The sequence below is a fragment of the Saccopteryx leptura genome, chromosome 2 (genome assembly GCF_036850995.1).
Source record: "Saccopteryx leptura isolate mSacLep1 chromosome 2, mSacLep1_pri_phased_curated, whole genome shotgun sequence".
Classification (NCBI taxonomy): Eukaryota; Metazoa; Chordata; class Mammalia; order Chiroptera; family Emballonuridae; genus Saccopteryx; species Saccopteryx leptura.
In genome coordinates this window covers 364,543,214-364,559,533 of record NC_089504.1, presented here as the reverse complement: position 1 = coordinate 364,559,533, position 16,320 = coordinate 364,543,214, and the positions used below count along the sequence as shown (strand labels likewise).

Here is a 16,320-nt window from a genome sequence, read left to right as displayed (position 1 = left end):
CAACTAAGTTTGAGAAGATTTCCACTGTCCCGTGGAGATGCCTCGTCCGCTTCCCGGTCAGTGTGTGTGTCAGCCCCAGCTCCACGTAACCACGAATCTGCTTTCTGTCCATAGATCCTCCCTTGGCTTGTCTTATCATTGTTTCAGCATCGGAGTGTTGTTGTTTTTCAGACCAACATACACGCTATTTTCCCAAAGAACTTTTCTTTCCTTTTCTTTTTTTTTCCTTTTTGTATTTTTCTGAAGCTGGAAACGGGGAGAGACAGTCAGACAGACTTCCGCATGCGCCTGACTGGGATCCACCTGGCATGCCCACCAGGGGCGACGCTCTGCCCACCAGGGGGCGATGCTCTGCCCCTCTGGGGCGTCGCTCTGCCGCGACCAGAGCCACTCTAGCGCCTGGGGCAGAGGCCAAGGAGCCATCCCCAGTGCCGGGGCCATCTTTGCTCCAATGGAGCCTTGGCTGCGGGAGGGGAAGAGAGAGACAGAGAGGAGAGGGGGGGGTGGAGAAGCAAATGGGCCCTTCTCCTATGTGCCCTGGCCGGGAATCGAACCCGGGTCCCCCGCACGCCAGGCCGACGCTCTACCGCTGAGCCAACCGGCCAGGGCCTCTTTCCTTTTCTTTTTAAGAACTTTTTTTTTTTGACTCAGTAACTAAACTTTGCTACCCTCTCTTATTCTTTCTTCCGTTTCTTTGGTTTTCGTATGTGAACTTATCTCCAGTTTAGCAAGTTGGCCTTTGGCTTATTAAGAAAATTGAGATTCTCCCCCCCCCCTTTGAATAGTGTCGTGTACGAAACAGATACTGAATATTATTTATTGAATAAAGCAATCTAAGCCCCTCTGAAACATGGGGGGGGGAATCTCATCTCTTGTTATATATAGTATGGTGTATATAAGGCCACTTTAATTATTATTTTTGGTAGTCAATAGTTTTTGGTAAGAAAAAAATGACATTGTTTTTATGAAAATGGTGAACGCTGATAGCTTAAACTTTTCGGATGTTAGAGGAAAGTACAAAGAAGGTTAAAGCATGATCCAGAACACCAGCTCTCTGGAGCGACCAGTGTTAAACGATTGATCGATGGTAATGATCTTTCCAGACGTCTCTCTCAGCAGGGATACAGCTATAAAAACACTTATTGGTACAGTTGACAACCTGGGAAGCAGCTTTGGTCGCCATAGGAACCCAAGCCAGACGTTGGCATCCTTGAGAGGTGGCCGGTATAGCTCTCCCAAACCTTGTCCTCTGGAGCAGTGGTCCCCAGCACCCAGGCCATGGACCGCGAGTGGTCCATGGGCCATTTGGTACCAGTCGCAGAGAAAGAATAAATAACTTACATTATTTCCGTTTTATTTATATTTAAGTCTGGGCCCTGGCCGGTTGGCTCAGTGGTAGAGCGTCGGCCTGGCGTGCAGAAGTCCCGGGTTCGATTCCCGGCCAGGTCACACAGGAGAAGAGCCCATCTGCTTCTCCACCCCTCCCCCTCTCCTTCCTTTCTGTCTCTCTCTTCCCCTCCCGCAGCCGAGGCTACACTGTAGCAAAGATGGCCCGGGCACTGGGGATGGCTCCTCGGCCTCTGCCCCAGGTGCTAGAGTGGCTCTGGTCACAACAGAGCGACGCCCCAGAGGGGCAGAGCATCACCCCCTGGTGGGCGTGCCGGGTGGATCCCGGTCGGGCGCATGCGGGAGTCTGTCTGACTGTCTCTCCCCGTTTCCGGCTTCAGAAAAATACAGAAAAAAAAATAATAATAATTATATTTAAGTCTGAACGATGTTTTATTTTTTAAAAATGACCAGATTCCCTCTGTTACATCCGTCTAAGACTCACTCTTGACGCTTGTCTCGTAAGTTCGACAATTATATTTAAAAATACCACAGTTTTTTGCGTTGGTCGCATAATTTTATTTTGTGCATTTATCCGTCCCACCCTAAAGGCCGGTCTGTGAAAATAGATATTTTCTGACATTAAACCGGTCTGTGGCCCAAAAAAGGTTGGGGACCACTGCTCTAGGAAAGACAATAAACCAATGAACTAGTAAATGCTTAGGACTTATACTACACAGAGGTTAAGTGTCATGGAGGTCAACAAAGCAATGAAGTAGATGTGTTGAGGGTCCGGTTTACTATTTAACGTGATGCAGCAAGAGAAGCCCCTCTTACTACTGTGACATTTGTGAGAGCGTGAACCACGTGGTCTATGTAATGTAGGAATGCGGGGGCGGGGGGGAGCATGCTAGGCAGAGAGGACAGCTCATGCGCAGGCCTTTAGGTGGGAGCGTGCTTTGCTTATTTGAAGAACAGCAAGTACGCTCCTATAGCAAAAGCAATGTGAGGGGGCGGGGGAGTGAGTCCACTGATAGGGGTGGGGGTGGGGCAAGATTATTCAGAGCCTTGGAGGCCATTGTGAGGGCTTTGGATTTTCCTCCTAAGGAGACAGAAAGCCGTGAGAGCATGGTAAGTGGAGGTGTGATAGGATTTGATTTCCGATTTAGAAGGATCACGCTGTTATGTGAAGACTAGAGAGAGGCAGAGGCAGAGACAGGGAGACTGGTTAGGAGACAGTTGCAGTAATCCTGGCAGGATTACTGGAGGTGGCGGCCATGGCTTGGACCAGATGGTCTCAGCAGAAGTGGTAAGAAGTGTTAAGAGACGGTGGCATATATATATATTCCAACCTATTCCATTCGGGAAGATAGAGAAGACCAGACGAAACATCGACGGAAGAAGAAATCAAGACCTTGGCTTTGTTCTAGTTAAACTGGAGATGCCTATTAAGGCATCGAAGAGGAGTGTCCCAAAGGTAGTTGGGTAGATGATTCTGGAGTTCCCAAGAGAGGACTGAAGATACCTGGATGGTATTTAAAAAGCAGCAAGTTGGTGATGCTGGGCAAGTTAGAGAAGACATGCGACGTGGGATGGAGGTGTCTAAGCTTTAGGGCACTCCAGGGTCTAAAGGTCAAGGAAATGAGCAGAAACCAGTAAAAGGGACTGATAAGAGGAGACCAGGCATGCGGGCAGAAAACTAGGAGAATGTGGGGTTCTGGAAGCCAAGTGAGGAAACTGTTCTGAGGCGCTGAGGGTGGTAAACGGTGACCTATGATGCTGCTAGGAAAGATGAGAACTGAGACGACGTTCAAGCGACGCAGGAGAAGGAACCAAGTCATTCCAAACTCAGGGTTTTATGAAAAAATATATTATTTTTTCACAGCAAGATTTAGTTCTAAGCGTTACTGTAAGATGAACTATTCAAGTTGTTCAGGGTAATTTGTATGAGTCGGTCATTTCTGATAGCCGCGAAAACAGCGACTCCTTGGAGTTGTATGCATTTTTTATTAGCGTTAGTATTCATGTTGGGTAACGGGCAAGTCTTTGTCTTTTTTCTTCACCCCCTACTCCTCAAGAGTGGCTCGTCAGTCCATGCATTCATTTACCCCTCCCCCCCAAAATAGTTATTAAGCGCCTGTCCTCTGCCAACCGTAGGTTTTTCTTGTCCTCCTAAATCTAATTTGCCACGCGCAGGATGTTGCCTTTTCGGGCTTCCTTCCGCAGTGGGATTTTTCCAGCTTCGTCCAGCTGCGGTTCCCAGCGCCTGCCCCTAGGGGCCTGGAGTCGGTCAGCTGTGAGTCTCTCCCACGCCGGGGAGGGACTGGACCCTCCAGAGCGATATGCAGATGAAGTGGGCGGGGGTGCGCGCCTGGCGGGCAGTGTGGCCAAAGTGGGCGGGATCTATGCAAATTGAGGGCGGGGCCCCGTCTGCGCGGGCAGTGGGACGGTAGTGGGCGGGCGCTATGCAGATAAGAGGGTGTGGGCGAGCCCCGACGGACAGTGTGGCCGAAGGAGGCGGGCGCTATGCAGATGAAGTTGGCGGGCAGGGTGGCCAGAGTGGACGGGCGCTATGCAGATGAGGAGGCGGAACCCGCCTATCCCGGCAGTGTGATGGAAGTGGACGGGCGGTATGCAGATAAGAGGGTGTGGGCGTGCCCCGGTGGGCTGTGTGGCTGAAGGGGGGCGGGCACTATGCAGATAACGTTGTCGGGCAGGGTGACCGGAGCGGGCGGGATCTATGCTAATAAGGTGGGCGGGCAGTGTGGCCTGAGTGGGCGGGCTCTATGCAGGTGAGGGGGCGGGACCCATCGGCGCGGGCAGTGTGTCGGAAGTGGGCGGGCGCTATGCAGATAAGAGGGTGTGGGCGCACCCCGGCGGACATTGGGGCCGAAGGGGGCGGGCGCTATGCAGATGAGGTTGGCGGGCATTGTGGCCGGAGTGGGCGGGCGCTATGCAGATGAAGTTGGCGGGCATTGTGGCCGGAGTGGGCGGGCACTATGCAGATGAAGTTGGCGGGCATTGTGGCTGGAGTGGGCGGGCGCTATGCAGATGAGGGGGCGGGGCCCGCCTGCGCGGCTCGGAGCGCTCGGCGGGCGGGCGGGCGGCCGCCGGGAACTGGAAGGCGCCCGGCCCTTTCTTTGACTGGAGCGGACCCGCCGGACGCAGTCGCCTCCAGTCCGGGCCGGCGCGAGCTGTCGCGCGGTGGACACCGTGTCAGAGGCCGGCCAGGCGGCCGCGGCCGAATCGGCTGAGCATGGGCAACCACGCGGGGCGGCCGGAGGACCCCGAGCCAGGTCGGTGCGGTCGGCGGGGGTCGCGCCGCGCCCCCCTCGCTGGCCGGGCGCCCTTCCCCCACCCGCTGCCGGGGGCCGGGCGGCCTGGCTGCCCGCGGGCGCCGAGGGGGCGTGCGGAGAGGTGAAGTTCCCGGGGCGTGAGTCTGGCCTTTGGAATGCGCTCCCGGGCTTGTGACATGACCGGTGCTTGCGCCGCGACAAGGAAATAGACGCCACTCACTGTAAACACGTACCTGGGAGCCCCGGGTCCGACCGGACGCCGCGAGTGGGGCGGGCGTGAGCCGGGCTCCGTGGGCGCAGTGCGCGGGCCGGGCCGGTGGAGAGGGGCCGGGGGCTGGGGAGTGTCTTCTGTCCGGATTTTACGGTGGACTCGGACCGGATTCCCCGGTGTGCCGCCCGGGCAGAGGGTCTACGCGCGTGCAGGCAGTTCTTGCACTTTCTAGGCGTTTGCCACTAGAAGTGGGACTTGGCCGTCGTTTTCTGGTTCATTGTCCATTCTGCGGCGCATCGCTTGCATGTCACACACTTTCTGGAGTCCCGTGGACCCGTCAGCAGATTTGTTATTCATGGTCAGACCACGGGCTTTGTTTGTTTTTCTTTTTGTTTTGTTTTTTTGTTTGTTTGGTTGTGACTGTTTCTTACTCAGGATAGCCTGTGCATGTTCTGGGATACCAGAAACTTAAACCCGGTTTAGAACATTTTTATGTCCTAGAGCAGCGGTTCTCAACCTGTGGGTCGCGACCCCGGCGGGGGTGGAACGACCAAAACACAGGGGTCGCCTAAAGCCAAAAAATATGTATTTCCGATGGCTTTAGGCGACCCCTGTGTTTTGGTCGTTCGACCCCCGCCGGGTTCGCGACCCACACGTTGAGAACCGCTGTCCTAGAGGAAATGAAGGGAGCTTGTTGGAGAGTCAGCTGGGTCATAGTTTTCATCCTGGCCTCCAGCACAGATTTAGATGCTGACAGCCGCCGGGTTGCGTTTAAAATACAGAACAGAACGTTCCTGTACTGTCTCATGAAGTGCATAGGATTTAATGTAGCCCCAAACATTTCCCCTTGTTTGGTGGAGGGGAGGGGAGGGGGGGCGATGGTCGACCTGAGGCTGGAGTCTAGAGGTAGTGGGTGACAAGTATGTATTTTCTATGACAGCCAGGACTGTAAATTTTTTTTGATTTGAATTTGAATGAGGAAATGAGGTTCTGAGAGGTGGGGCAGTTTGTTCAGGTGACTTCCTCCTTGAATTGGGAGTTTGGCCGTGAAGACCATGGTCTTAGCCTCAGCTTGGGGCTCACCTCCCAGTGCCTCAGCTGCCTTGTCCTTGGGGCTGGGTGGAGCTGAGGTGGGTACCGCCCTGGCAGATGTGGTACCTTGGACTGGGACAACACCCAGGGTCAGAAACTGCCACATGGGAATACTATGAAGGAAAGTTTTAGAGATGGGGTTACTGCGTAGATTACATAAGGATTATTATTCTCTAAATTACACAGCACTTACCCAAACTTCATTGGGCAGAATAACCAATACTTGCAAAATAATGACTTTGTCATAAATAATCCTGTAATAAACTATTAAGTAAAGGCTAGTTAACATTAAAAAAAAACAAAACCCACCTCTCATAAGTACACAGCTGTCCAGGAATTGTGAAAAAAAAAACCCTGTGTATATTTCCTCTGTATCAAAATTGTAAAGAGATTGTCCCCCTTGTTAGAGCTTTTAAGAATTACTTGGGTGCTTGTGTTCCAATTTCCTTTATTTTTTTTTCTTAAGTGAGAAGCGGGGAGGCAGAGAGACTCCTGCATGTGCCCCAACTGGGGTCTACCTGGCAAGCTCCCTGTGGGGCTATGCTCTGCCCATCTGGGACGTTGCTCCGTTGCTTGGCAGCCAAGCTATTGACTCCTGAGAGGAGGCCATGGAGCCATCCTCAGCGCCCAGGGCCATCTTGCTCCGACCAAGCAATGGCTGCGGGAGGGGAAGAGAGAGACAGAAAGAAAGGAGAGGGGGAGGGGTGGAGAAGCAGATGGTTGCTTCTCCTGTGTGCCCTGGTCGGGAATCATACCAGGGACATTCATATGTCCGCCCGGCTGACACTAATGCAGAGCCAACTGGCCAAGGCCTTGTGTTCCAATTTCTAAGTGACTGTGCTTTTTAAAGCATTCTGACAGATAGGAGATGAGAGGAGACTTTTTCCAGTGACTTATTAATATTGCATTTTTCAAAGTGCACATCACTTGAGAATGGGAGCCTCAGTTTGATTTGCTGCAAATAAGATTAGCAAACCTTAGGAAAGACTTTCAATGCTGGACTATAGTTGGCTGAAAGTGTGAGGATGATTTTAACTGGTCTCAGGGCTGTGATGAAATACTCTAGGATGCATCCATGAGATCCTGGAAATTAGTTTTGTTAGAAATGATGTGCCTTCGATCTGCTCTGTGAGGAGGTTAGAATGAGGCAGTTGTGCATTGGACTAGAATCAGAACAAGTGCTTCCATGGGCCATCACAGCAAGGGACCCAAAGATTAGTGGGACAGCTGAAGGGACCAGAGAGGGAGGCTGGGTGGGGCGAGAACAACGCCCACGTTCGATTTTTCCACAGTTTCCACCTTGTGTGAGTTTTGTTCTTAGAGACATCAAATCCTTAAACAGAATTAGGAATGGACGAGGCTTACTAGAGAGTATAGTAGTACACAAGAAAGACAAAAGGGGCGGTGTTGGGAAAACAGCTGTGTGAGGCTTGCTTGCTTGAATGTTGTGTGGTCAGTGCGTGAGCACGTGGCAGAACCACGTGTGCACAGCCTATGTAAGGCTACCGGTGCTTTGACTCAGGGCGGATTGCGGATGGCGGATCGCGGATTGTGGATCGCGGATTGCGGATCGCGGATCGCAGATCACCTGCCCGCCTCTGCGAGGGGCGGTTTTGCTATTCGTTCGCTGTGAGAAGCGGTTTCCCTGCCTGTTTGTTCCTCCGCTGTTGAGAGAGCCTATTGAACGGGAATGACCCAATGCTTTCCTGTCTCCGCAGTTCCTCTACCTTCTGCCCGAATCCAGTGTGGACCTGCCTGGCCTCCGCCACAGGCGTGACATGTCGGTGGGAAGCAGATTTGGGCCAGGAAAGCGTTAGTGGATGATGCAGACCTAACACTTAGGAAAATGAGGCGGCAGCCGGTTTGGGCACAGATCTGATGAAAACTTGGCCAGCTGATGGGGGAGCTTCAAAGCAGACTACCCACGAGAGGAGTCCCAGGTCGGGCCCAAGGAAACGGCGGTCCCAGTCCTCTTGCTGTGGTCAGTCACTGCTGGAGGCTGCAGGGAAAGAATGGGCCCTAAGCTCAAAGCCAAGTTGGCTGCTGGGGTCCTGGGGGTGCCCTCTCAGCTGAATGCCAGGTTCTTTCTCGAATAGAGACCCAGGTGGCACGCCTCATGCCTGGCTTCCGCAGGACCTCAGTGGCTTGGGCAGGGGTGGGGGTGGTCTATTTAAAAGGTAGATGAGGGTGGTGGTGGTCGGTTTAAGGGTCAGTGAAGTAAAATCCCCATCTTAGCCCCACCCTTTGCTTTCGGTGTTGGGACTGCCCAGTCCTCCCAGGAGGAAGCCGTTCACCCACTTGGGGGCACACCTGAGGCAACAGGCAGGCTCTCGCCTGCTGCCTCTCTCGGCCCCCGGAATTGGCCGTGGTAGCAGCAGGATTCCTCTCTGCTGGCGTCCACGGCCCTCTGAGTTGGGTCATTGTGACTGTTGTGGTATTGCAGAATGGACAAGAGACATAGGTCAAAGTAAAAGACCTGAGAGGTTGCCTGAAGGAGGGCAGGTAGAATGAGCACATGTTGACCGCAGCTCTTACTTAGAAGGTCCCAGTTAACAGTCCCTCAGTGTCCGGCAGGGGAGTCAGCATTTGTGTGGTCAGGGAGGGCTGCCGGGTGTAGTGCCACAGCCTGTGCCCTGTTCCAAGGCATCTGGGAAAAGGGATGATCGGGCCCAGTTGTGGTTGTATCAGCCCAGAGGAAGAGATGCCATTGATCACTTTTGCCTTTTTATAGTCCCACAAAGGTGCTGCCCAGTATGCGAACGAGGTCTTCGTGGAAGGTGAGTTTAGAAGGCCTTCCCCGTGATCATTGCTAGCTTCTTACTATTGGCTCTCAGTTTGCATGTCTGTGTTTACACAGTGAGTTCAGACTGAAAGCTCCTTCTCAAACCCTCCCTCGGGTCCGCCTCTGGAATAGTTCTAGTTAATGGCTCCTGTGGTTAAAGGGGAATCCCAAAACAGACATTAAGAGTTGATTTCTTCCTCACACCGTCGTCTCGTGTGAGTTGGTGGCCGTCTGTGTAGTTCCAGGTGTTAGAGACTCTGGCTGGTGGGCTTTGATCTTCAATGCCTGGCTCCCGAGTTACATGGAACCTGCCAGCCGTCAGGAGAGTGGACCAGGCGTGTGGATGGTCCTGCAGGGGGGTTTTCGGGGTCTGGCCTAGAAGGTATGCAGGTAGTTCCCACCCACATTCCACTGGCCAGACCCAGTCCCATGGCCCCACCTGGATGCTGATGGATTGGGAATGTCTCTGGAGTGCCAAGCAGAGACCATGGATAGATGTTGGGGAAGCCTAGCAATCTCTTTCCAGACACGATGACTACTCACTCTCCACTGCATTTGTGTCTGTATTCTTTTGCAAAAGTTTTAATCAGAAAAATTGAAAGACATATATAGTAAATACCCATATACTCACCACCTACATTCTTTTTTTTTTAACATATTGTTTTAGATTTTATTCATTCATTTTTAGAGAGAGAGGAAAGAGAGAGAATGGGGTGGGGAGGAACAGGAAGCATCAACTCCCATATGGGCCTTGACCGGGCAAGCCCGGAATTTCGAACCCTCGACCTCAGCGTTCCAGGCCGACGCTTTATCCACTGCGCCACCACAGGTCAGGCTAGGTTCTGCAATGAACATTTTGCTGTATTCGCTCTATTCATGTATCTATCCATCTATTTGTCCCTCTTTCCAGCCATCTGTCCATCATATTTTTTATGCATTTCAAACAAATGGTAAGTGACTGTAAAATTCTACCTTATTGCTATATCTATACTGTTTCTTGACTTACTGACTTTTTTTTTTTTTTGTATTTTTCTGAAGCTAGAAACGGGGAGAGACAGTCAGACAGACTCCTGCATGCGCCCGACCAGGATCCACCCGGCACGCCCACCAGGGGGCGACGCTCTGCCCACCAGGGGGCAATGCTCTGCCCCTCTGGGGCATCGCTCTGCCTCGACCAGAGCCACTTTAGCGCCTGGGGCAGAGGCCAAGGAGCCATCCCCAGCGCCCGGGCCATCTTTGCTCCAGTGGAGCCTTGGCTGCGGGAGGGGAAGAGAGAGACAGAGAGGAAGGAGAGGGGGAGGGGTGGAGAAGCAGATGGGCGCCTCTCCTGTGTGCCCTGGCCGGGAATCGAACCCGGGACTTCTGCACGCCAGGCCGACGCTCTACCACTGAGCCAATCGGCCAGGGCCTTGACTTACTGACTTTTGAGGCTGTCTACCAACCCTTACTCTGAAAGTTGAGGACGTAAGTGCATTTTTGCTGATATATTCCTCTCCTCCCCCATTTCTGCAAGTCATTTTTATAAGTTTTCAAAATTTCTTGCTAGTGTAGTGAAATGCTAATGGGGATGGATATATATATATAGTTGTTCACTGAAAATTTTTTTCAAGCTTCCTGTATGAAATTTTTATTTTAGAATACTTAAAAATTCTAAGGAAATATTCTGTTGCTTACCCCCTGTAGTTGTTGATGAGTTAACTTGCCTAGGGCAGTGAGGTATGGTACCCCTAAATCTCTTTCTGCCTAGCATCCTCTGTACCCTATTCCTGGTCTGCCTCTCAGCCTTTTTACATAGCTAGAACATTTTGTCCTGTGATTCGTATTATTAAATCTTCTGTGCATCGTTTACAGGTTGATTCTAAAAATTGAATAACGATCAGCATTTAAACAATAAGGATCCCAGAGGCAGTACTTACTGAAGAATCAGGCAGTGCGTTGAAGTTTGCAGAGAAGGAAGAAATCCTTGCATTGCTTAACTTGTGATCTGCAACAGACAGTATTCCTTTAGGAGAAAAATGGGGCCGAGGAGAAAGGAGTTGGGACAAGGGATATAATTATTTAATTTTCAGATTACGTGAACATGTTTTTATCCTGTTATCCAACTTCTCAATTTTACAGATTGTTACAGAGAATTATATTCTTCTCAAAGACAGAAAGAAGTGGTTGAGAGTTTGGGCTTTGGAGTCAGACTGGCTATTCATAATCTTCGTCTTGTCACTTTGTAGCTCTGAGACTTTGGTCAGGGGACGTAAGTGCTTTGAGTCTCGGTTTCTTTGTCTGGAAAGGGGTTGTTGGGGTGATTAGCGAGTTGAAAGGCATGAAGTTAGGGCAGGCTGCACATAGAAAGCTGCAAGTTTGTACTGTTCTTCGCCTTCCTCTGACTTCATGTTTTAGTTTGGACTTCGTTGGCTTTTGGCCCTGTCTCCCCCTCAGGTTAACCTCCTGCTGCTGGGGTGCTTCCCTTCCCCCCTTTTTTCTTCTTTTCCAAGTGAGAGGAGGGAAGATAGACTGACTCCCACATGCACCTCAACCAGGGTTCACCCAGCAGCCCCCGTCTGGAGCTGATGCTCTGCCCATCTGGGGCCAGGCTCACAACTGAGCTACACTGCTCACAAATTTTAGGGGCTGTTTTATCCCTTCATATTCATTTTGAAATATCCCCTAGCTTTTGTGAGCAGCATATTTTTGGTGCCTGAGGCGGAGGCTCCGTGAAACCATCCTTAGCACCCCGGGCTGATGCACTTGAACCAGTCAAGCCATGGCTGCTGGAGGGGGAGAGAAAGAGAGAGAGAGAGAGAAAGAGAGAGAAAGGAAGGAAGGAAGAAAAGAGAAAGAGAGAAAGAGAAAGGAAGAAAAGAAAAAAGAAGAAAGAAGGGGAGGGGAGGAAAAGCAGATGAATCACTGCTCCTGTGTGCCCTGACTGGGAATCGAACCTGGGACATCCACATGCCAGGCTGATGCTCTACCACTGAGCCAACCGGCCAGAGCCTCTCTACTATATTCTTTATTTCAGTTATTGTATTTTTCATTTCTGACTGGTTTTATGGTTTCTGTGTCCTTTTTTTTAATTATTATTATTATTATTTTATTTATTCATTTTAGAGGAGAGAGAGAGATTGAGAGAGAGACAGAAGGGGGGAGGAGCAGGAAGCTTCAACTCCCATATGTGCCTTGACCGTGCAAGCCCAGGGTTTTGAACTGGCAACCTCAGCATTCCAGGTCGACGCTTTATCCACTGCGCCACCACAGGTCAGGCTCTGTGTCCTTTTTTTATGTTGCTAGAATTCTCACTAAGTTCCTTGAGCATTATTACCATTGTTCTGAACTCTGTCTGTATCAGGTGGGTTGCCTGCCTCCGTTGCATTTAGTTCTTTTTCTGGAAAGTTCTCTAGTACTTTTATTTGGGGGAATGTTTCTTTGCCCTCTCGCTTTGACTGCCTCCTGTGTTTGTTTTATGTATCAGGGAGATCTGCTACATCTCTCCATCTTGAAGGATCCATCCATGTGGTGGATGTCTTGTGGGACCCAGTGGCCCCGTCTCCCTGGTCACCTGAGCTGGGTGCTTTCCAGGGGTGTCCCTTGAGTGGGTTGTGCGTGCCCTCCTGTGCTCGTGGAGCCTGGATTGTTGTGTGGGGTGTGACTATATTTTTTAAACTTTGAAACTTTCTAACTCAGAGCAGTGTTTTGAAGGCGAAGGAGACTGGGACCTCACATGTTGCGTGAGTCGTCCAAATGTGCTTTGGATATGAGATGGCTCGTCTGTTGAATTCTGTTTTACTTTAAAAAAAAAAAAATCATATGTGACTTCAGTCAGATGAGATCAGCGTCTGTGGTAGGGCCCCAGGAGCATGGAAACACTGCGACGCTGGAAGGTGTCATTGTATCCTTTTGAAGGCTTTGCCATCCCATGGGACCATCGTCCAGCCAGACCCAAGCGGGTTGGTGGGTCTTGACCCTTGTGCCCTTTTGTGAGCTGTCCTCTCCCTGGTTCGTCTGCCACGCTCCCATCTGCCGTCGGGACCCCCTGGCTTCCCCTTTCCCTGCACATTGGAGAAGCTGTTTCTTCTCCAGCTGAGTCAGAACCACCGGAGAACCCCTGTTGTCTTACTCAGCTCCCTGGCCCTACCACCTACAGGAGATTCTGGCAAAAGGGAGGGGGGTTGTTCTGCACAGACGGCAGCTGTCCCTTGCAGTTCCTGGAAAATTCTAGAATTCGCAGCAGACAGGAGCTTTGATATTTTTGAATTAGTTAATTGGCCAAATATTTAAAATTGAGATAAAAAAAAATCCTTTAATGCTCTGAACTTGCAGAAAACCCTCTTTTACAGAGTTTTCCTGTGTTCCACCTCGCTGTGAATAGAACCCGAGTATCCTGGGCCAGCGAGTGCCCCGGAGGCCGGCACGGGGAACTTGACCACGCGCTGTCTCCTTGCGTCCCTGGTGGAGAGACTGCACACAGCCCTGCATCTCCGTTCCCCTGTCTCTCGCCGCTGGGGTCTGTTTGTGAATATCCTCTTACTGATATCTCCTGCCTCTGCTTAAATATATATATATTTTTAACCTTTGCTCTGTTACTTCAGAAAAAATTAGTCTTTTCTTCTTTACTCTTGATCCTTGTTCCAAATTGAACCTAACCTTGGATAAGTGTTGGTATTAGGGGGTTATGATCAAACTGGCAAAGTGGTCATACATTTTTGACCTGAAACTATATCCAATAAAGAGCTAGTGCCAACACCCCCCCCACCCTCCACCCAAAGCCCTTGAACATTCTTTTTGTTTTGTCTGCCAAAGAATTCATCTCCTTCCTCTAATTGGTCTTTGCCTTTTATCTCTAGAGCCAGTAGCCAAATTAAAAACAAAATCTTGGAAGGTTAAATTATCAGCATTCTATTCTTCAGATTTATCAACAGATAAACAAAGAGCCTATTCATAGCGATCGTAGAACTATCATGGAAAGGATGAGTCCAGTTTTATTTCGGTCTTTTCTGCTCTGCTTTCAACCTGAGTACATCACGTTGTGCCAGAGTTACACGGAGTCACATGCTTGCAAACCAGACCAGAGAGATGCGGTAAAACAGTCTCTGCAGGTTAACAAGGGGGGAGGGGGCGTGGCCTGGAGGGGAGGGGGCGTGGCCTAGAGGGTGGGTCGTCTGCGCCCGCGCGCGCGTGTGTGTGTGTGTGTGTGTGTGTGTGTGTGTGTGTGTGTGTGTCTCTCTCTCTCTCTCTCTCTCTCTCTCTCTCTCTCTCCCTCTCTCCCCCTCACAGCTTCCCTGACCCTCCTGGCCTTCTGTGGTATTCTGTTTCTGTGCTTTATGTCTTGGTAGGGAATTTTCAATCAGTAATTGAGATTAAGAAAGAAGAATGAAAATCAAGGGATAACAGGAATTGGATCAGTGATTGCACGTTCATGTAAACCATACCTTGGTGTGACCTCTTTTTTATAATAAACTCCGGTACCCAGAACCTTCTGCTAACCATTTCGATACAAAATGGTTCTTACAGTATTACATACACCCCCCTTTTTGTTTATTATGTTCCCATTAGTCAGGTCATCACTGTGGGTGTCACGTCTGTCACCAGCCCTGACTCTGGGGGTGCCGGGGGGGCTTCGTGATGGCTGTGGTCAGTCCACGCTGGGGTCATATGCTTGTCAGCATCCTGAACTTCCTTTATCACTTGCCGCCTCTAATCTGTTTCCTGAGCCTGGAAACCAGTAGCCGAAGAAGCTGCCGGGACTGGGAAATCCTTCTCCTGATACGAGGGTGTGAAGGTTAGGGCACAGACATTTCAGCTTCTCTGGAGACCTCTTGTTCCTGGTTAATGACCGTATCTCAGGGTGCTGCATGGATGTACCCCAGCACCCCCAGACCCCAGACCCCTGCCTTAGTGCTGCCCTGAGGTGCTCAGGCCTCCTCTGTGTCCCGTGGACCACCACCCTGTGCTCCTCCTCCTCGCCATTTGAGGGATGCTCCTATCAGAACTTGACGCTGACTGTGCTACAGCTTAACCCATTCTGTCCAGTAGTCCCAGTGAGCATCCATTAGGGGTCAGTTTATGCCTTTTATTTTATTTTTCCTTCTTTTCTAAGTGAGAGGAGGGGAGGAGATAGGCACACTCCCGCATGCTCTCCGACCAGGATCTACCTGGCAACCCTCGTCTGGGGCCAATGCTCTGCCCATCGGGGGCCATGCTCACAACTGAGCTATTTTTAGTGCCTGAGGCAGAGGCTCCAGGGAGCCATCCTCAGCTCTCCAAGCTGATGTGCTTGAACCAATCAAGCCATGACTTCAGGAGAGAAAGAGAGAGAGAGAGAGAAGAGGGAGGGGAAGAGAAGCATCCACACACTGGGCCAATGCTCTTACCACTGAGCAAACTGGCCAGGGCCTCGCCTGTTGTTTTTACTCTTAAAAGTGCTGCCATTTGAAAGATAAATTTATACCTCCTGCTCATCCTTTCTGGCCTCCTGAACTAAGATGTCACCAACACATAGACCAGGGGTCCCCAAACTTTTTACATAGGGGGCCAGTTCACTGTCCCTCAGACCGTTGGAGGGCCGGACTATAAAAAAAACAACAACTATGAACAAATCCCTATGCACACTGCACATATCTTATTTTAAAGTAAAAAAACAAAACGGGAACAAATACAATATTTAAATTAAAGAACAAGTAAATTTAAATAAACAAACTGACCAGTATTTCAATGGGAACTATGGGCCTGCTTTTGGCTAATGAGATGGTCAATGTGCTCCTCTCACTGACCACCAATGAAAGAGGTGCCCCTTCTGGAAGTGCGGAGGGGGCCGGATAAATGGCCTCAGGGGGCCGCATGCGGCCCAAGGGCCGTAGTTTGGGGACCCCTGATGTAGACCTTTCCCCATGAGGTAGGCTTCCTCTCTCCCCCAGGTATGGGATCCTTTAGTTGGCTGGGGCTGTTGAATAGCCCCCAGTGCTGGGTTGGGTTGAGCCAGGGGGATGACAAGCAGATAAATTTGGCACGGACCGTGAGGACCGTGGGGACAGTGAGGACAGTGAGGACCGTGAGGACCGTGGGGACAGTGAGGACAGTGAGGACCGTGAGGACAGCGGGGACCGTGGGGACCGTGAGGACAGTGAGGACCGTGGGGACCGTGAGGACAGTGAGGACAGTGAGGACCGTGGGGACAGTGAGGACCGTGGGGACAGTGAGGACAGCGAGGACCGTGAGGACAGCGGGGACCGTGGGGACCGTGAGGACAGTGAGGACCGTGGGGACCGTGAGGACCGTGGGGACAGTGAGGACTGTGAGGACAGTGAGGACAGTGGGGACCGTGAGGACAGTGAGGACCGTGGGGACCGTGGGGACAGTGAGGACCGTGGGGACAGTGAGGACAGTGAGGACCGTGAGGACAGCGGGGACCGTGAGGACAGTGAGGACCGTGGGGACCGCGAGGACCGTGAGGACAGTGAGGACAGTGAGGACCGTGGGGACCGTGAGGACCGTGAGGACAGTGAGGACCGTGGGGACCGTGAGGACAGTGAGGACCGTGAGGACAGCGGGGACCGTGGGGACCGTGAGGACAGTGAGGACCGTGGGGACCGTGAGGACCGTGAGGACAGTGAGGACCGTGGGGA

At 51.3% G+C, this 16,320-nt stretch overlaps 1 protein-coding gene across 5 annotated transcripts in view; it reads left to right on the top strand.

Moving 5' to 3' along the window:
• LOC136392635 (adenosine receptor A2b-like) overlaps window positions 1–16,320 on the top strand; it is a 244,372-nt gene that overhangs the window by 63,712 nt on the left and 164,340 nt on the right. Inside the window, exon 1 of one of the 5 annotated variants that reach the window (XM_066364982.1) lies at window positions 4,431–4,622. The exons of the other annotated variants lie outside the window; for them this stretch is intronic. Coding sequence (XP_066221079.1) covers window positions 4,583–4,622 — 40 coding nt within the window. The 5' untranslated portion in view covers window positions 4,431–4,582. Of the gene's footprint in view, window positions 1–4,430; window positions 4,623–16,320 lie in introns of those variants that run through there. 5 annotated transcript variants of the gene reach the window in all.